The sequence below is a fragment of the Eurosta solidaginis genome, chromosome 2 (assembly GCF_040869045.1).
Source record: "Eurosta solidaginis isolate ZX-2024a chromosome 2, ASM4086904v1, whole genome shotgun sequence".
NCBI lineage: Eukaryota > Metazoa > Arthropoda > Insecta > Diptera > Tephritidae > Eurosta > Eurosta solidaginis.
In genome coordinates this window covers 81,121,710-81,143,694 of record NC_090320.1, presented here as the reverse complement: position 1 = coordinate 81,143,694, position 21,985 = coordinate 81,121,710, and the positions used below count along the sequence as shown (strand labels likewise).

Sequence of the window (21,985 nt, the reverse complement as noted above, 5' to 3'; positions counted from 1 at the left end):
TGGTGGGTGGCAGAAAACCTTAGAACGTGTTAGGCAGAAGTACTTCTGGCCGCAGCAGGCTAAGGACGTCCGGGACTACGTCCAGCGTTGTGACACTTGCAAGGTAGTAAAACCCACTAATCAACAGTCGAGACTACCTATAGGGAATACCTTTGCATCCAAGAGGCCATTTCAGCGATTGTATTGCGATTTCCTAGGGCCGTATCCGAGATCTAAGCGGCGAAATCAATTTCTTTTTATAGTACTAGACCATCTTTCAAAATACGTTTGGCTAAAGCCCATGCAGAGAGCCACCACTGTTAACGTTATAAATTACTTCGCTTCAGAAATTTTTCCATCTGTAGGAGTCCCTGAATTTATTCATAGTGACAATGGCAAACAGTTTATCTCGAAGGAAATGAACCAATTTTTAGTAAATTTCGGGGTGACGCACGTGAGGACGGGGTTATATTCTCCTCAAGCAAACGCATCCGAACGCGTTAATAGAGAACTTGTTTCGAAGATTAGGATTTTCCTGAAAGATAAACCGGACCATACCGATTGGGATAAGCATATACCCGAGATTTTATCAGTTTTGAGAAGTGATTTTCATACGGCGATTCAGTGCTCTCCTTATTTTGCATTATATGGCCAAAATATGGTCCAACATGCCTCAGCGTACAATATTTTAGAGAAACTCGACAGCCTTCGGGAAGACCAGGTTACGATAGTGAGCAGAACTGACAAGTTGACTAATATTCGTGAGCAGATCCGTAGAAATTTAGAACAGGCCAAGGATAGGGGAATAAACACCTATAACAAGCGCTCTAGGCAAGTCAGCTACAAGGAAGGTCAGGAAGTTTTCCGGAAAAACTTTGCCTTAAGTAACTTCAAACAGGGCATTAATGCCAAATTCTTGCCAAAATATCTTAAGTGTCTAGTGCTCCGAAAAATTGGCAATGCATTGTATGATCTCGAGGAGCTAAACGGGAAATTGATAGGTCGCTTCCATGCTTCGGATATTCGTCCACAATAAACCCTCAAGGACGTTTCTACTAAATTACAAGTTGACTTTTTTTTTACCTACCAATTGGACTTTTTTTTTGTCTGTGAATACAATTGTGTGTGCGGCCATCTTAAGAAAAAAGAATGGGATTAAGTGGATGGCACGCGTTGGCTTAAGTGGTGAATTATTGCGACCCAAAAAATTCCTACATTTAAACTAATCCAAAACACTTAAATTTGCTAAAATGCGATTTATATTTTGTCAAAGCTTGCTGAAAAGGTCGGGATAATAAATTTGCGGCAATAAATTAAAATAGAGAAAAGATACCAGTGTACCCATGCACATACATATATGTATATGCTACTAAGCGGAATGGAACAAGTGTTTTAAAAGTATTGCAAGGTCTACAATCCCTTGAGTTTATATATGTATGTAGTGATGAGATATGTCTAAAGGTTTTCAATGAATCGTTGGCGTTGATTTTGGCAAAGTTTCACAATGCTAACATAGTATGGTTCATGATAATCATTGACCAACTAAATTGCTGGAGATAAAATTTGCTATCCACAGCATTTATATGATTGTATGTAATAATTCGTTTCGTAACGACCATTGCCAACGCCTCCACAACCACCACCAACCACGCAAACAACCACGCGTTAACACCAACATTGCATGCAACACCGCGCGCAATCATCAGCGATAGCGCTAGCCAACCAAACGTACCACCTCCAGCTGTAGTAACAACCAGCCGGGCCGCCGCATATAGGCCTGCTGCAACACCAGCACCAGGTATAACAACCACGAGAGGGCCGCTGAATATAAGCCTTCGGCAACAACAACAGCAGGGCCGCTAAACATAGGCTTGCTGCAACACCACCAGCTATAACAACAACAGCAGGGCCGCAAAACTTAGGCCTGCTGCAGCCACACCAGATTTAACAACAACAACAGCAGGGCCGCCAAACTTAGGCCTGCTGCAACACCAGCTACAACAACGACGACGTTTGAAACAATGGGTTAGCTCGTTCCGTACTACGGACAACTTAATAATAGTACTACCTTGTAAACTCTTAGTTTAATATAAGTAGTTTTTGTAATCAGGAAAATTCAATTATCTTAAGCTCAGCATAAGCGGGTTGCGTCAACATTTGATGTATTTGAGATTCAGTTTTTTTTGTCTTTTATGGAACAACTGTAACCACGGTAATCAGATATATTAGTAGCTCACTAAACATTTTTTTTTTGAACGCGTGCTATTTCATACGCAACTAATTGATTATGTACGGGCCTTGTTTTTTTTCAAACCGTATATTTTAAATAACCATGCACGAAATATTAATTCATATACCGTTCAATGCCTACCGCAGACCGCAACCCAGCAAACCATCAACCGATTTTTGCATCCAGCTTATGTGATGCAAGAGGACTATCCACTTCCAAGCCTGAGTTCTAGAGTTCACTTTCAAGGGATTTAGAAATTCCAAACCTAGCATAATCTCCGTTTCGTTAAGTTCTTTTTTTTTTTTTGTGCTGTAACTGGTAGGGAATAGCAGAATTCAACGCCGTAACGACAAATTAAATAAATAAAAATAAAAAATAAATAATGGGTGTGACTGGTTATGTTTATTATACTTATGCTGCGTAGCATTACAAATTTTGTTCTGGCAAAAGCTGATTCCATATGAATCTCTTCCATAATATTACTAATAGTAAATATATGCATAATGTAATTAAAATACATATCAAGTAAAATCATTAATAGCAATACGTAACCCCTTAAAATAGACAGAAGAACTTTGTTAAATGAAACGGCAATCAGGCGCAAGATAGATAGTAGGTAATAAAGAACAATTTCAATTATATCCGTATTGCCGGGTTAACTATGCATACATACATATAGTTATGTACGTATGTATGCAGTTACATACATAATGAATACCTAAAAGGAGTGAAAATATTAGTTAATCAAATTTTATGTTGCATTCATATAGACATAGCTTTCGATTCAAATATTAAATAAATGAAGGACAAAATAAGAAATATTTATTAACACTATATAATACATACATACACAAGTGTACGTACGAATACATATATGCATATCGCATCTATAAGTTGTACATGTATTCATTAAGCAAAAAAAAAAAAAAAAAATTTATTACTATTTATTATTACGACATACACACATCTATGTCTACGGTTGCTACACGTGTAAAAGTATACCTAGATGCAAGTATCTAATATAACTTTCGTTAAAGACTTTTTACGAAATCTTTTTGCTTTATTTGCGACATACATACACCTGTGTAAAAATTGTAAAATTTCTGCAAATCATTTTATTCCAATCCCGTTGCGGATAGTATCGCCGTTATACATATATATAGTACTTTACAGAGTTGAAGGAGTCACCCTGAACCACCTGCGAAAGCCATGTAAATGGGTAATGCATTACACATTAGCGACAGAGGCCTTTCTGCGAGAGTTATAACCTAGATGCAACAAGGGTTGGGGATTGATGTCCTTTTGAACCTGGAACAATAAACTCGTTTCAGACGTTTCTTTTGTATTTTCAAATAACGTCGCGACTGAACCCTTGCACAAAAAAAGAAGAAGAGGAAGAATTCCCCAAATTAAATGAAATACATAAAAATGAATTTAATGTAATTGCACTAGCAATTAAAAACCAAAAGTTATTTAGTACATTCAAAATATTTTCTACACTATATACGAAACCATTAGGCTGTAAGACATATAAGGAGTTGAATCCGAATAATTTTATGCGATGTAAATGTAATTCGGAATAAACGTAAACTCGAGCATCACAAGTGAAAATTAGAAATTCTCGATAGAATTCTAAAAATTTAATGCATAAGTTATTAATTAGTATGAATTGTCAATAAATCTAAATTGTAAATGGGAATGCTGAGGTCTCCTTTCTTTTAGAAGGCACATAAGGCATACAGGTAAGGGGCCACCGAAATACAGGTGCGACGGTGGCCATGGATTTGAAGGTGGGATATGCACCGGGCGTCGCAACAACACCCGCGGCGCCCCCGAGTTATATTCGGCCCATTTCTTTTTTATTTTAATTTTTCAGCGTTTTTTTTTTTAATTTCAGCGGTAGTAACCGGCCAAGTCCGATTCGGTAATTTTTTTAAAGTTAGATTTTTTTTTGCATGTCTTCTTTTTGAATTCTAAATTTTTGAATGTTTAACGGTCTGTCCGTGGCATCGGTTCGACCGGATGTCGTTTTAACTAGAATTTCAAGCATTTTGAATGCGTTCTGCGCTTTTTGTCAGTTTTGACGGTTTTTTTTTTAAAGGCATGATAGGAACTTTTTCTGTTTATGGCGCAGGAACAGTAAGGTTGGCAAGGACCCCGGCCAGCCGACATGACTAGCCACTGTGCACCATAACATCATGCCGACTGCCTTCCTTACTGCTACATCACAGATGCGATTCCATAACAATTTCTTTAAATGAAAGTCATTGCAAGAAAAAACATGTGATGATGACCCCTCGGACAAATAGACTAACTTATAGACCGATGAATTGATTGATGAGCAATACTAACTTAAACTTTTTTTTTTTCGGTTGAGGCTTCCAATTTTTTTGACTTAAATAGAATATAAGAAAAACGCTAGGCGCTACCACCGATCGATTCGATAGTGCCTACCGAGTGCCTATCGGATTTATAGTAAGATAGGGCTCCAAACCGGTTCATAAGCCGAAGCACCCTTGATCTTGGGGGTTTGACCGACACACGCACGGAGATTTTTTTATTTTGAAACAAAATCTTACACCAAGATTTAAAATATTGCGCACAGGTTGATAATTACTCGATTTATTTCTATCGGTTTCTATTTGATATCTTTTGTTGACGAATCGGTGTTGTTGTTTCGGCATTCATTAGCTACTTGGCCTTTGTGTAATACCTACTTGCCAACGTTTACTACACTGGTTGTCCCGATGAAACACATTCCCCGTTGCAAATGCTCAAAGCCTTTCCAGATGAACTACTTTAATTTTTATCATTTCCCATGGCCTTTATCACACGTAATTCCTGCGCGATCTCTCCCTAGCTCTTGTATTTGGGTGTGCTCGAGCCACCCAATAAGTACAGCAGTGTTGCCATAATACTTCTGCTTGTTGCTTATACTCAAACTGATACTGTGCTGCAATGGCACAATGCTGAAGAACGTCATTCTCTGTTATAAAAAGTAACACCGCTGCGTTTAGCTGCAGCTCGAAATCAACTGTTCACCCGTTTCTTCCGCTAATTTATTTCCTAGCATTTCTTTCCTCATCGACATTGATACCAAACTTGAAAGTCAGCTGGAAATCGAAGTTTATTGGCGAAAAGTCTGACCCGTTGCTTTAAGCGCTGTCGATCGATATGCCCTTCAAGAATAATTTTATGTACATATGTATGTGTCTTGATCTTTGTGGAACCTATCTACTACTTTCCTCAGGTACTTTCCCAAAAGTGTTGCAAATTTCTTGGAGCACAACTAAATCATTATGACCTCTTTGACCCAAATGTTACCCCTTTGGTACATCTATGTAGGTACGCTACCGAATTGTTTGTAAACACTTGTGCTATGGTTTCCACTTCTTAATCTGGGATTGGGTAGACCTCACGCCATTTTCCAAAATAAGCCTTAACCACCATTACGTTAGTGGCTTGGGAATGGACCATCTAGAACTACTCTCTAAAATGGTGCTCTTGGGTTACAGAAGATCATCCGTCCATGGTTTTTTTTTGAAGTTGTAACGCATAAAGGCAGGTGGCATGAATTTAACCATATTGACGCAAATATTCGTGGAATATGGATGTTTAAATAAATATACCAGAAATCATTGTGGTGAGGCACCTTACACGTGATGCCTGAAATATGTTTTAATTCAAAGTCAGACCACCAATTTTTTTCCGATACCTGTTTAGTGAGCTAAAATAGGCTCAGAAATAAAATTTTACGAAAATTTTCCGATCGCTTTTTGAGAAAACTGCATTTTAGTGTATCATCATGTAACATCAATTGCATTGTTTGACGGTGAAAAATTACTCTTGGAGGGATGTACCCAATTTGTAAGTCTAGTCGAGCATATAAACCGTTTGTACTTAGAATTCCCAATATACCCTTAAACTCTGGAGTAAGGGGCCAAAAACCCCATTTTCATAAATTGATTCATATATTGGCTTATAACTTTATTTCTGTTTGGTCTATGAACAAAACTTTTAGGTTATCTGAAAAGGGATATTTTTGCACTTTTTTCGTAAAATTTTATTGCTGAGCTTATTTTAGCTCACTAAACAGGAATCAGAAAAAAATCTGAAGTGGTCTGACTTTGAAAATAAAACATAATATAATAACAGAGTTGGAAAAAAAAGATTTAAAATAGATACCTAATAAAATTATTCAAGGTTCGATTCGAGCTAAAGGCCAGAGCAATAATTTTTTTAAGGACAATTATTGTTATTTTTTAATTTTTCTAAATTTGAAAAATTGTATTTTTTTTTTGGAATAGTAAGTAGAAAATTTTTCACGTGCGTAAAGCTGGCAGACCCAAGAGCTCAAAAATAAGTTTAAGTTGTATGAGGTGGGTTTTGCCGAAGGCTGAGGTAGCACTCAGTCAATCCAGGGTCAAGTAGAGGTCCCACAAACCCCCGCTTAATAAGAACACAGTTGTTATGTGTTAATGACGAATACACACACACACACACGGCTTGACGGGTAGTGAAAGCAGCAGCTTTCCGTGCGAAGATGGCGGTGGAGGGAGGCGAGCGGCGGCTAACGGTCGTTGTAATAGCAGAGGGGTCGGTGCGGCGGCCGAACGGTGGGATCAGCACGGCGGCCGGACGGCGGACAGTATTAGCGGACAGATTAGTCCAGCGTTTTGCAGTGGTGGGATTAGCACGGCGTCTGGACGGCGGACAGTATTAGCGGACAGATTGGTACAGCGGTATGCAGTGGCGGGATTAGCACGGCGGCTGGACGGCGGACAGTATTAGCGGACGGATGGATGTAGTGCTATGGACGCAGTGACGGTACCAGCGATCTGGTTGGACGGTGGTGAGGTAGCAGCGGCTAACGGTCGTCGTAGCAACGGCGGTAGGATAGCGGGCGGCCAACGGTCGTCGGAGCAGCGGCTCAACGGCGGTAGGATAGCGACGGCAACAACGGGCAACGGAGCGCGTACCAGTGGCGTGGCCAAGACGGGGTATCGGTGTGAACGTTTTACCTTTTCGGGGGGTTACCAGTAGCGGCGGTTGCGGGTGTCGGCTTCCTGCGAGGACGCTGTCACAGTTGCGGCGGCGGAGGGACCTGCGAGGAATGAAAAAGAGTTCTGGTTAATGCCGGCCCGCCAGCTGGACCCCACCGCCTCCATGCCCGCACGAATGCAAGGCTGGACGCGGAGTTGTACTAGCAGGAATTCCGAAGGCCGATCCATGGGCTGAGGGGGAGTGCACCTTACGGCACAGCGGTAGCCCCTTTAGCTGCTGTACCGGTTGACGGCCGGGGCGGGGCTGAGGGGAAAAGGGCCGGATGGTCATAGGCGGCGGGTTCCCCCACCTAGCTGGGACACGGGCGAGAAAACCATGAAGGCGACGACCCGTTGTCACCGCAAGTGAGGGTGACCCGTTCCCTGACGGCGCCCCCTCCCCTCCAGTGCTGGCTCGCTAGCTGGACACCACCGCCTCCAGGCTTGCACGATGGCAGGGCTGGGCGCGGAGTTGTACCAGCCGGGTCTTTGTAGGTCGATCCGTAGGCTGAGGGGAAGTGCACCTTGACGGCACAGCGGTAGCCCCTTTAGCCGACGGGTCGCTCTACTGCCTGAGCCAGCACTGAGGGGAAGGGATCTATCGGCCGAACGGCGGCGAGCCCCCCCTTACTTGGCTGGGACACGGGCAAGAAAACCATAAGGCGACGACCCGTTGTCCCGCAAGCAAGGGGTGACCAATGCCGTGGCGGCACCCCCTTTCCCTCTGGAGGTGGGATTGGCTCGTTCGCTGGACATCGCTCACCCCGTGGTTTGCACACTATGGTAAGGTGCCGGGGGCGGTGCACCAGCTCTGTCCTTTCCGGTTCGTAGGCTGCGAGGAGAAACTGGGGCCCGAAGGCACCACGCTACGCAGCTGCCGAACCGGGTCGGCTGGAGCCTTAGCTGAGAGGAAGGGGCGGGATAGCCCTAAGGCGGCTGCCCTCCCCCCCCCTGGGACACGGGCGACAAAACCATACAGGCGACGACCCGTTGTCCCCGCAAGAAAGGGGTGACCAGTGCCAAGGCAGCACCCCTTCCACTCAGCTAGTCAGGAGGAGTGACTGGGTTGCTTAATAAAGCAGCCACTTCCTCTGACTAACCTGCGAGGAATGAAGTGACAACAGCCTATTCATTCTCTTTTATACTGCTTCTGCTATGATGCGAGTGAGAAATGAACCGCTAATTGGGTACTTCAGTTTTCCATTTACTGTGAGTTGGCGTACCGTGTGCATATTATTGTTATCGCCCAATGCTATTCGTATGCAGTTTGCCATTTACTGTGAGTTGGCATGCCGTGTGCATATTATTGTTATCGCCCAATGCTATTCGCATGCATTGGTATGTAGCTGCTGATGTTGGCTACCTGTTAATGTGCTATGTATGTATACTCTCAGGCGTAGGTGAAAAAGGGTTAGAGTGGGGGTCTCAGGCGTAGGAGAAAAAGGGTTACAGTGAGGGTCATACTATTGTAACGCTACGTTACAGTTGTTTGAGAATTAAGTGCTTTTTAGGTGCTATTTAGGGCCACAAAAGATAATTTAGGTGCTCATTTGGTTTTCGAGATATTCGCAAAAAAGTGTGGGTCTGCTGCGTCAAGCTAGCAGACCCACAATTTAAATTTCATTTTTTAGCAGACCCACACTTTTTTGCGATTTTCTCGAAAACTAAATGAAAACCTAAATAATTTTTTGTGGCCCTAAAAAGCACCTAAATAGCTCCTAATTTTGATATATTTTTTATTAAAAAAAAAATAAATTTAAGTTGTGGGTCTGCTAACTTGACGTAAAGCTAGCAGACCCCACTTTTTTGCGAATGTCTCGAAAACTAAATGAAAACCTAAATTATCTTTTGTGGTCCTAAAAAGCTTAGGTAGCTCCTAATTTTGATTTATTTTTTATTTAAAAAAAATGAAATTTAAGTTGTGGGTCTGCTAGCTTGGCGTAAAACTAGCAGACTAAATAGCACCTAAAAACCACTTAATTCTCAAACAACTTAAACTTATTTTTGAGCATTTGGGTCTGCCAGCTTTGCGCACGTAAATTTTTCAGACAACCTGCCATAGCTGCGCAGATAGATCCATTTCGAAGGGTGCTAAGCCTTCATCATCAGTAACACTTTAGGCACGCTGCGCTAACCATTTAGCTATACAGCGGTGGTTTGTTTGAATGACAAATTGCTACTTCTATTCCTTCTTACAAGCTATATTTATTCAGTGTTGCGCCATCTGTTGCAAATCACTGATAATGCTGGATTTGTTTATTGTCAATTACTTTGTTTGAAATTCCCAAGTGCTCATGGTTTATTAACAATGTAATGTGCCATTGTAAAGTTCTACAAGTAGGATATGTAGCAGCACGCACATATAGAGCCACGCTCACCTGATAAAATGCTTGTTCTTGTTCGTTTTTTGTGTGGATTCTATTTGGCCCTGTTGTACTTCTTAGGTCCAAGAAAAGTGTAGTAGCTGCTAACGAAAAATGCGTAAAATTTTTATTGTTGTATTACAAAGAAATATCCTTATTTACTTTCAAACGAGAACTTAATTACATCTCTCTTTAAAATCCATATGTTTTAGACAATTTTAATTAACAAATTGTGATACTTTATTACCGGGGACGATTGCTAAAACACGACCAAAACCGTCGGGGGAGGTATTAATAGACGCGTTTTTGCCTCGCTTCCAATAATTCGAATACCTTTTAGCCTTTGGACTATTGATAATAGGACAAAACGCGTCTTTTCATTTCTCTTTCCACATTTTGGGACGGTTTATTGCAGTCGACCTCGGTTTCAAACTGTTTTTCGCGGAGAACTTTTGAGCGGGTAGAAAAATTTAGCACCCATATTTGTATTCTTAATACTGGAATAACTACGCGTCCTTAGATACCCAAATTCAAGACTTTTGTATAGTTTTCTGTAGGACACATATAGGTGCACTACATTTTCATACTAAATTCGTTCAAAAAAATCTACCATCACAGCAACCCATTTCTGATATTCCGCTCCTGTTTTTGTTTCCCTGCGTCACTTTCCACGACAGCAACCCCGGTAATTTTGACACTTCATTCAGTGTCAAACGCATGTTCCACGCAGGTCCCACTGAGTTCCACAATAGTTTGACACTGACCGAAGTGTCAAACGGCAGTATGTTAGAAAGAGAAAGTAATTGTTTCCTTCATGTATGAGATCATACATACATCATAATCGTAAACCTGTACTATGCAGCGTGCCTAAAGCTGGAGACATTGGTGCTTTATCGGTAACCGTATCGGTAACCTTTTAACAGCTGATTCGACCAACCTTATGAGAATCAATGCAATCGATTATTGGTGCCGCTAAGGTCGTAACCGTATCGTAGCCAACCAATTGGGGTTTGGTTTAACGTCGTAACGATAAACAGCTGATTACGTTAGGGATACGACTACAGCGATACGTCAAACGGCACCAATGACTCCAGCTTAAAGCGTACTGATGATGAAGGCTTAGCACCCTTCGAAATGGATCTATCTGCGCAGCTATGGCAGGTTGTCTGAAAAATTTCCTACTTACTATTCCAAAAACAAAATAAAATTATTGTCATTAGAAAAAAATTATTGTTCTGGCCTTGAGCTCGAATTGAATAATTTATCAATAGGCCGATAAAAAGCAAAATGATAATAAAATTAATTTATTAATATTCTTTCATTTAAAAATATAACATGTAGCAGCAGAGCTTGCAGCCAAAAAGTCGCGCTTAAAGCAGAAACTGGTAAAAAGTGCTAGATCTGTTGGCATATTTTCACTGAAGTTGAAGGAACGACGACAGCGGGAAGCGGAGAAAGCAGCAAATATTGCCATCGAGCATGCAAAGGTAATAAATTATCCAGATTGGAACTAGTTTATATATTTCTCTTATATAAATAAAGAGGTTTATCCTCGAGGGGTATACTTATTATATTAACGATCTGGGAGCTAAAAACAAGGTTTTCTTAGGATGGGTTCCCGCACTCAGAGAAAAAATCGTTCTAAAACAAACGAAACAAGTTCAAAGCGAAGAATATTAGTTGACAAAAGTCTGGTAAGTACGGTTTTTCTTAACTCGTGACTGATGGGCTTGTTTTAAGAACAGTTTTTCCAAGCACACCGTTGGTATTTTATGACCACTTTGGTATTGATGTGTGAACCTACTGTGATCATTTCAAGCACTACTTGGGCTTGATTTAAGATTTTTCGTTCTCACACTTCGAGAACGATTTGTGGTCGATTTAACAGTTTTCGGTCTGAATTCAAGAACGGTGTGTGCTTCATCAATAGTGGGAGTGGGAAGGTACCATTTATTTATTTTTTTATTAATACTGGAGAACTTTGCCCCCTGCTCGCTACGCTCGCCAACCCCCACCCCATCTTCCGATAGCTTGGCTGTCTCCAGTGGGCCCCACATTATTTAAAATGTTTGTTATTAACCGTTTATTATTTCTGTTATATGTTGTAAAACTTTTTCATTATTATTTTTTGTCGTTCATTTTCTTTAGTGTATTTCGGGGTACTCGCCGTTATTTGGTAGTACAATTTTACCCTGGTGACAACATGAATGTTTGGAACGCGACATTTAATTTTTGAACATGAGAGCGTGACAATGGTCGCATTCTGTTTCTAAATCTCCCATATCCAAATATTCAATCTTTGACTCCGCATCATATAACCCTAACATCAATTTGCTTTTCTTTGCTTTTGCCATACGGCCATTTCCTCGTGCTGATTTACCCTTCCCGGCTTTCCTCTCCTCATATTTTTCCGCACGGTTTTTCAAAAATTTTGATTTGTTTTTCTTATAGAATTTCACATCGAAATGTAAAGGTGCGTCCACACCAGTAACAAAACGTGTTACAAACAGTTATATAACCAATGTTATGTAACTTGTTAGAAATTCAACTGAAAAACGTTGTATAACACGATGTTGTGTAACTATAAACACAAGTTTGCCAACTCCTTGAGCCGACTTACAACACCACACCATGACTGAACCTCCGCCGTGCTTAACCCGCCGTGTTTAACATTTTTGATTTGAAGCTCTTCATTTGGCTTCCGCCAAAGCATATGACGTCCGTCCGGACCAAAATTATTGGCCCGTAATCATAGTCGATGACTAAAATACTCTTTAGTTAAAATCTTGCCTAAATTAAAAATGGGATTTAAAATTTTGGTCTGTCATAGACATATTAAACACAGATTTCATCTAAAATAAGCATGGACAGAGTATCCGCATGAAAAAAGGTATTGATTGGCGCTGTGAAGAAATCTTTTAGAAATTTTAAAAGTTCAGCCTGTTCCTTACAACCGTGGTTAGTTTACTCCTCGTATAAAAAATTGTAGTTTTTTACTTGACAAAAACTCTTACAATAGCACAAAAATTGGCAAAGGAGGACCTGAAAACGCATTCGGATCATAATCCGGTGGCGGATAACTATCATTCAATTCGATTTAAAAGTTATTAGCAAACTTTTTGAAAAAATTCGCTGTTTTTGATCAGCCGTCAATTTAAAATTGAATGCACAGCCTTTTAATTGAACATGAACATACTTATTCAAAGAAAATTTACTTAATTTCGTTCTAAAAAAATTATTTAGATCTCGCAACATAAACGAATTAGTAGTTAAAGCGGGTTTGGGCTCCTAAAAGCAAAGGAAGCAACAAGGCTATCCACTCATACACTCGTATGCATGTTGAATAGTTTATACAGTTTGTAAGAATGTTGTAAAGGAAAGTTGTTTTCATTAAGACAGATGTGACGGCCAAAATGATGCAAACCTTAAACGGTAGGTTTCCCTAACCGTTAAAGCCGTTTAATTTATGCCCCTATTACCGTATACAACTCAACTTAGTTGGGTTATAATTAAAACAACTCAACTTTCAGACAACTCAACTACTGTTTGGTATTACGAATTACAACTTATTTCAGTTGAAGTTGAATTGGTGCTGCCAGGAAAGTGATGATTTTACAGATAAATGAACAGCTGATCAACTTGTGGCTGAAATTTAAGCATTTGCAAGTGATTCTTTATTAATAGCAAAATGGATATTAGCATAGAATTTTTTTATAATGACGAAAATCGTGGTGACAAAATTGATATGTTGCGAATAAGAAAACATTTACGCGATCATCCAATCCCTTGGAATTACCAAGCACCAAGTAAGAAACCGTTTAAGTGCCAATTGATAAGATTCTAATGCAGTTATTTTGCAGATTTGTAAGCTATTTTCGGTTAAGTAAGGATGCACTTTGCTCCTTACTAAACGAAATGAAGGGCCATTTCCGCAAACGCGTTCGAGGGACGGCTGTACCTCCTATTTTAAAATTATGCGCTATATTCCGATTCCTTGCTGACGGCAGCTATCAAAAGTGCTGTGGAAATGATTTTAGTGTTGGACTGGCACAACCTACAACATCTAAAGTTGTCAAAGAGGTTTTAGATATTATTGAGGAGCATATTTGTGCGAAGTGGATTAAAACCCAAATGACTGCAGAGGAGCAAAGCGTTTCTAAAATCGCGTTTTATTCTAAAACAGGATTCCCAGGAGTAGTGGGTTGTATCGATGGGACTCACGTTCGCATAATTTCACCAATAAAAGAAATGCAACATTTGTATCTAAATAGGAAGGGCTACTACAGCTTAAAAGTCATGATTTTAAGTAAAAATGAACACGCAAATAATAATTTTGAACCAAATTATTGACATAAACTTATTTTCAGCTTTGCGATTACAAAATGTCCATCCGATATGTGGATTCCAAGCACCCAGGCGCTAATCACGACTCATTTGTTTTTAATGTAAGCGACTTGAAGGTGCATTTTGAGCGAAACGTACGGAGTAACTCTTGGATATTGGGTAAGACTGGATGTTATTAAATACACAAATAAATATTTTAAAATCCATTGTTTAAGGCGATGTTGGTTACCGTCTGAAAACTTATTTAATGACTCCTTGTCGTATGGCAGAATCTAGTTCTCCGCAATCTCGCTAAAATACCGTACACTCAAAGGCCCGAAATATTATAGAGAGAACAATTGGAGTAGTAAAGAGTAGATTTCGTTGTCTTTTATCTGCGCATGACTTGCATTATTCACCTGAAAAGGCCAAACAAATTGTGAATTGTTGTTGAGCTTTGCATAATATTTGCCAAGACTTTCGATTGGAGCCTCCAGAAGATATACCACCTACTTCGGATGCGGACATAAGCAATGAACATCTTAGTGTGGAAAGAGAAACCGAGGATGCCGCCAAAATGATTCGAAATAATATTATGTTATCTATTTAATAAATTTGTAATGTATTCAGTCTTTTATTTTCAAAAATTTTTGTAAAAATAAATACTCAACAAAAATATCACTTCATGGCTCTTAAAACTAAATTTGACCTTTTTTCATTCAGGTTTGTGTTAAATGTTCCCAAAACCTATTATAAATGTAAAGTAAAATATCACTTCATATCATGTAAACTTAAACTAAAATATCACTTCATTAAGAGCTTAAAACTAAAAATATTTTTTGCTAAAAAAAAAATAAGATTTCATTGTGACAAAAAACATAACTAAAATATTTACATGCGCGTATTTGTTGAGCGGCTCAGTTTTTTAATTTTCAACTTCGTGACTTCTGCCCTCAACGCACATAGCTCGCTAGCTTCCTGTGCGTGCTTCTTGTAAAGTGAATATTATGTTTGCTTAATTTCCAGCAATTTTTCATTTAATTTAAATATTTTGTGTGCTGTCCTCTCCAGCCGATCAATGTCTTATAAAAGTGTTTTTTGCGTTTCTGTCTGCTTCGTTAGACGCTCAGTCTCAGCCTCCACGCCGACGATTTCGTAGTCTCTGTGATCCTGACGGAGTGGGAAGGTCACCTGCTTTGAACCAGTAGGCTCCCTAGTTTTGGACGCGGCGGCAGACATGGTGTTGACATGCACTTCGTCATCGCTAGCCGGTGGCATATTCTCCGTCCTGAAAGTTCGACCACTAGGTGCAACGTGGCTTCTCATTTGGATCAGTTGCGCAACACTTTCCTCTAGCGGGCTTAGGGATTTTTCTTGCGACGGTCCTCCGCCGGTTGCAACAAGATTACTGCGGTTGTTAGAAAGCTTTCTCTTTAAATTCGCTTTATAATGTACCCAAACCTAAAAGAGAAATGTATATACATATATATATCAAGGATGCACCTTAACGTTAAGCTAATCTTTTATCAAAAAATTTCCACCGTTTCCGTTGAAACACTTCGAAATATTATCGATAAAGAAATTATTAAGATAAATTGTATCTCGTTTTTAACGGAAACGAAAAGCTCTCGTTAACGTTAAAAACGTTAACAAAAACGTAATACTTCATGTTTGAATTGTGCTGGCATGCTATAGCCATGGTGAAGCCGTAAGGTGGTAACAGCGAGCGGACATACACACAAATTCCATGTACTTTGTTTGTGCAATTCGTTGGTGGTAATGTCAAAAATACTCTGAGATATGTTCGTACTGTCAAAATTCATGAGAAAAGTTGCAATCAGCTTGGCTAATGCTTTCACCTTAATGACTCCGCCATCAATCAGCTTTGCCAGCATAGTTTGAAATTAATAATCAACATAAACGATTTGATTTCGTTTTGATATGGCAGAAAACGAAACAAAATCATTTCGTTAATTTGACGTTCTTAACGTTAATAAACGAAGCGAAATGACTTTGTTTCGTTTATTAACGTTAATTATCGTAACGAAATGATATCGGTTCGTTGGTTAAGCATGCCTGATATATATACATATGTAAAATGTCAATGCGCTTTTAAAGTTTTCATCTATTTTCACGACTACTACATACACGTGTCCACTCCGGTGCAGTTCTTGTCACTGGTCCCAAACTATTCAGCTCTAAGGCAAATTCCTCCCATAATTCCTTCACTCTATTTTGGCTGCATCCGAACTGCGGCTTGCCTCGTCCAACTTCGGGATGTCGCTCCATAAGTTCAATCAATCTTTCTATTTGATCCTTCGTTGAAATCTTATTCTTTCTATAAATATGTACAAAATTGTTGATAATAAAATTTGTTTAAATTAATTTTAAAAGGTTTATTTACCACCTTTCCATTTCTTTTTTATAATTTTCTTCCAAACAACAACCAAAAACTGCAAAATTTTCTAATACAGCTGCTAGTAATCAGTTGTCAGATTTTGACGTCTTTGACAACTACAGCAACACAAGGTTGTAAACGGTAATGCCACAAAAAGTTGCTAGACTAGACAACTCAACCGACATTTTTTTGACAGGTTGAGTTGTAATCTGTAATACCAAATTGCGAAATTTCAACCCAACCAGAGTTGAGTTGTAAACGGTAATAGGGGCATTAATATACCCGAAACCGATTAGGGATTGAAATATTCGAACTAATAGAAAACATAGTCGAGTTTGAGCATCTGACAATAATTGAATTTATTAAAGAAATTATTTCTCTTTTTATACACAATTTCTTAACCTACACATACATAATTACGCTAACACTAACAAACTAAAAATATGCACATTTCTAATACTGGTATGCAAAGTCGGCAGATTACTTCATTGACCTATTTATGGAAACAATGTAAAATAGCTGTGTGTGAATATTTTGGGGTTCACACTGACAAACTAACACTGACAATTAGACATTCCGATCGGCACGTGCATTGATCAGCGTGACTAATTGAGCAAAACTATGAAAGTGTGAAATGACGTGGGTTTCGTATTCGGCATTCAATTGATGTTGACTTTCCGCTGTGTCGGGTCAATATAATTTATGTGGATCAATATTGTAATATGACTGCACTATGACTGTGTGTGTGGGAGGTACATAAAAAATGCATTGGCATAGAAGTTTATAATGCATAATGCCGCAAATGTATTGCATAGGAGGGCATAATGCATAATGCTTCACCATCCGCCCTAGAAAAAAGAGGCGTATATAATTGTGGACAATTGTATATGACTCTTTGTATGAATTTTAAATGCTTTAGAGTTTGTGTACTTTGTTTCTAATATGCTGATCTTGATATTTTTGTTACTTTTGCATATTGTCTTTGTTTATATTTTTTTCTTTTATTATTATTATACTTATGAATAATGCTTTGGGTAAAGTTCTTATTTAATACTTATTTTACACAGCCAGATTTTAAATGTGTTGACCCACCTAAAATCCGCTTGCCTTTTACAACTTATTTATGTATTTATGATAATTTTTATACCAACATGAAGCTGAGAAAAAAAATTGTTTTTCTTCTTTCTTTTCGCTTTCCATTGCTTAAATATCTAATGTGTGGTGAGTAAAGTGGAATGCTTATTTTAAGATTATTTGCTTTAAGTTATGAAAAGGTGTTTTAAATTTTTTTAAGCCTATTCTTATGTATTACTATTGCCTTAATTTTATTGTTCCTATCATTATTTTCTACTCTGTGTGGTATTAAAGTGAAATTGTTATTTTTGTCAATTTTCTTTACCTTATACTGTCCCTTATATCTACTATCTAGCTTATGGCTAGCTTATTCTCTAACTAATACTAGATCAGCTATACCTATTTTCCTACTGTAGTTACTTCTATCATAGTTGATTTTTTGTTTTTCTTTAGTCTCTTGAACTAATTTCCTAGCTCGTTGCTTGGCTATTTGTACTCTGTATTTTATTTCCATTGCCTCGTGATTATACACTGGGCTTATTTTGTTTTCACTGGATATGTATGAACGTACATATTCGTTAAACGTTCTATGACTACGCTATACAGTGCCCAAAGTTTGATGATGGTATGGTGTTGAGACTTTATGCTTAATTTTTAGAAGTTTGCATAGTTCTTCGAATAAACTATTTTTGTATTCGGTTCCCATGTCTGTTAGGATTGTTTTCATGGGACCATAAATCAAAATGAAATGCTCGAATACAGCTTGAGCAACTGTTATCGCATGTTTGCTCGGAACTGGATTGCTACCAAATATTTGGTGAGATCGCATATAATGGTAACTGCGTATTCGTTTCCATTTATTGATTTCGGTAATGGTCCGACCGTATCGATCTGTACTATATAAAAACCTTCGGAGGTGTCTCCGTTATTGTCATTGGCCGTTTTATATGCTTATTTATTTTATTTTTCTGACAGTGGATGCAGCTCTTTACGTATTTTCTTACGTCATTTTTCATGTCTAGCCAGCTATATTTCTGCTTGATTTTATTTGTCATGCGATTTATTCCTGTGTGGCCACCACTAATAGGATCGTCATGATATTTCTGCAGAACTTCTTTAATTTTCCCGGGATTAGTCACGTATATAACCTCTGAGGTTAGTGCAATTGTTAGTTTTTTGAAAACCTTGCTTCCAATTTCAATAAGTTTTCCTACTGCAGTATAATTTATTTTAAACAATTTGTCTATAAGGACAACTGTATTCGTACAAGGCCTAAATTGCCGGCTTATTTTTCGAGCTTGGTAAAGAATTGTCCTAAGTCAATCTTATCCTCAATAATTAGGTTGCTTGTATCAAAATCGCTACAAATTTTCTTTCCTTTTTTGAAATAGAATTTCAAAGGACTGAAAAAGAGCTCGACTAGTCTTTTTACTTCAAATTTATTTAGCGCTTCGTATATTTTTGGGTTCTCAGCGCCACTTTCTTTAATTTTAACGTTATTTTTTATATTTTTAGCTGTTGATCTAGTTGAGACTTTCATTATTTTGCATGCTTCCACTGACATTTCTTTTAAATTTTGTTATATTAATGCGAGACAATGCGTCCGCGACGTGGTTTTCTTTTCCGGCAATGTACTTCACTTCGAAATCATATTCTTCTAAATCGAGTCTTACTCGTGTTAACTTAGATGAAGGACTCTTCATCGAGAAAAGGTATGTTAAAGGGCGATGGTCGGTTTTAATTGGGAATTTTCTGTAGACGTATGGTCTGAAGAAGGTTATGTCCCAATATATTGCTGCTAGTTCTTTTTCTATTGTAGCTTTGTTTGTTTCACCTTTTGTGAATGATATAGAAGCGTAAGCAATTGGTAACTGTTTGCCATCGTGTTCTTGGCTAAGGACTGCTCCGCAAGTATACCCACTAGCGTCTGTTGTTATGCAGAATTCTTTATTGAAGTCCGGGTATTGCAAAAGTTTTGGGCTGATTAATGCTTCCTTTAAGTAGACAAAAGCTTTTTGGCATTCTTCTGTCCAGTCGAAGGAAACATTCTTTTTGCAAAGCCTAGTTAATTTTCTTGAGTACTCTGCGAAATTCGGTACAAATCTTCTGTAATAATTGCAGAACGCTACGAATCTTTTAACTTCATCTGCTGTTTTTAGTGTTGGGTAGTTTTGAACTGTTTCAAATTTGCTTGGGTCGGGTAGTATTCCCTTGCTTGTGCATTTATGTCCTAAATAAGTTACTTCTTGGCTGAAAAATAGACATTTATCTGGATGTAGTTTTAAGTTGTACTTCCTACAAGTAGAGAAAACATCTCTTAAATTTTTCAGCATGTGTTTTTCTGAAGACCCTAGTACAACTAAATCATCCATATAGAGAAATGCTTGGGATGGTTTGAGGCCCGCAAATGCTAGTGTCATCATTCTTTTGAATGAGTTTGGTGCTACTTTTAATCCATAGGGTAGTCTTTTGAATCTATATGTAACATTTTCTGCTGTTAATGAGGTTATATCTCTAGAATCTGGGTGTAATTCTATTTGATGAAAACCTGACATAAGGTCTAGGCCTGAAAAATATTTTGCTCTTTCAAGTTGGTCTAAAATATCATCAATTCTTGGAAATGGGAATTTATCCGCTGCTATTTTTTTGTTTACTTGCCTTTAGTCAACTACCAGTCTCCATCTCTTTTCGGTATTACCTGGTAGTGATTTTTTAGGCACCAGTATAATTGGACTGATCAGTTTATTAATCTGTTTGCTTATTTCTCCTTTTTGTGTCTCGGGCAATCTATATTTTTTTATGTAGACTGGTGTGTCATGTTCCATGTATAGTTTTTGCTTGTAAAAATTATTAGAGGAAATTAGTTCTGTTTCTAGTGCAAATATGTCTATGAATTCCGTGCATAATGAAGTTAATTGTGAATTGACAAATTTTGGGAAATTTTTAGTTAATCTTTTGAATTTTTCTGTGTCATTACTCTGTTTATTGTGTGTTTTTGTTTTAATTAAATTGTAGTCATCTAAATTTTCAGTATGCATTTTGTAATTTTGAATAGTTGTGTTTTTATGTGTGGTGTTAATAATTCTGACCAAGGTTTGATCTTTATTTGTGATTGTGTTTGCTACAAAAATGCTTACAAATGCAAATGTTACTTGTCTAATGACTTCAGATCTAGCAGGGATCGTAGTTGTGTTAGCAGACAGGTAATTTGTTAGATACATTGTGAAGGTTTGTTGAAAATCATATGGTCTTAGGATTAATTTATCCTCTGTTTTGCCATAATCTAGAATACAATTATATTTCTTTATAAAGTCCAAATGGAATAATAGGTCCATCGCACGGTATTGGAAAGTCGTCTTCTACGACGTGAAATATATGGTAAATTAGAAGGTCATCACCTTTTAAATCAGCTTTAACTGTGCCTAATGTACTGGTTATACCCTGACCAATGCCCTTTAAGTCTGTTATTTGTTCTGTATTTATTTTTGCATTATTAATTATTTGATTCTTTTTAATGATGGAGATATCAGCTACTGTGTCTACTAAGAAATTTGAAATTGAGTTATTTAATGATGTTTTTGTAGATATATAGCTATTTAAGTGTAGATTTAGTACACATATTTTTTATCTACTGATTTTGAAGTGGAGTTTCCTGGTTTTCCTGCTGATTACAGCTGCGTACATTGCGTGTCTGATTGTAGGGTCTATTATTATTTTGGTTTTGCGATCTAAAGTTCTTGTTGTATCTTGGCTGGGGTCTAAATATCCTACCTCGGTAACCTCCATAGTTGTTACTTTAGTAACTTCCACGGAAATTACTCCGGTATTGATTTTATTGACGAATATTTAAAATGGTATTTGAGCTGCCTGTAATTTCTGTACAGCTATTTGTAAATTTTGAAATTGCATCGTTCATTGTTGTGAAAGTTCCTGCTTGCATTATCATTTTTACTTTATCATTCGAGCAGTTTTTACACATAGCCTTTACTGCTGCTTGTGTCGAATATTTCGTTGCTAAGTCTGGGTTAAGTCCGTCTGAGATATAAGCTCCTTCTAATGATTTTGTAATTTTCTCTATTTCTGCAGTGTACTGGTTTGCAGTTTTGCTGCGCTGTTGGATATTAAGGAGTTTTGCTGTCAAAACCTTTACTGCTTCGCCTTTTATTGCTGTTCTCAGTTTTAATTTTATTTGTTCAATTGTAGTTTCGGTTCTAATAAAATTTCTTGCAGTGCCTTTTAGCTTAGTCCTTATCATGGTGATCGCTAAGGCTTCATGATTATCCTTGATTTGGTCTAGAATATCAAGGGCATCTAAGAAACTGTGCAAATTTTCAGGCTTGCCATCAAACTCTGGCAGCACTTATGAGGCAGTTTTGATAAATTCTACTACTGTTTGTGCCATTGTGACGTTTATGAGGGGGATATGCAGTGGCTTATGTTCTTGCACTGATGAAGTCTTGACTCAATGCTGGTGAAGTGGTGCGGTTACGTGAAGCTTCGGTTAGAACGGAGTTAAAATCAATTTGGAGATTTTCCTCTATCGTAGTTGGTATGGGGATATCTATGTTATATCTTG

At 38.2% G+C, this 21,985-nt stretch overlaps 1 protein-coding gene across 15 annotated transcripts in view; it reads left to right on the top strand.

Moving 5' to 3' along the window:
- The window catches only part of wwk (white walker), a 600,820-nt gene that overhangs the window by 540,175 nt on the left and 38,660 nt on the right, over nucleotides 1-21,985 (top strand). For 12 of the 15 annotated variants that reach the window (XM_067765914.1, XM_067765921.1, XM_067765915.1 and 9 more), the window contains one exon: nucleotides 10,956-11,101. The exons of 1 other annotated variant lie outside the window; for it this stretch is intronic. In XM_067765914.1, coding sequence (XP_067622015.1) covers nucleotides 10,956-11,101 — 146 coding nt within the window. Of the gene's footprint in view, nucleotides 1-10,955; nucleotides 11,102-13,981; nucleotides 14,118-14,173; nucleotides 14,460-21,985 lie in introns of those variants that run through there. 2 more of the 15 variants (XM_067765920.1, XM_067765918.1) reach the window with 2 other exon arrangements.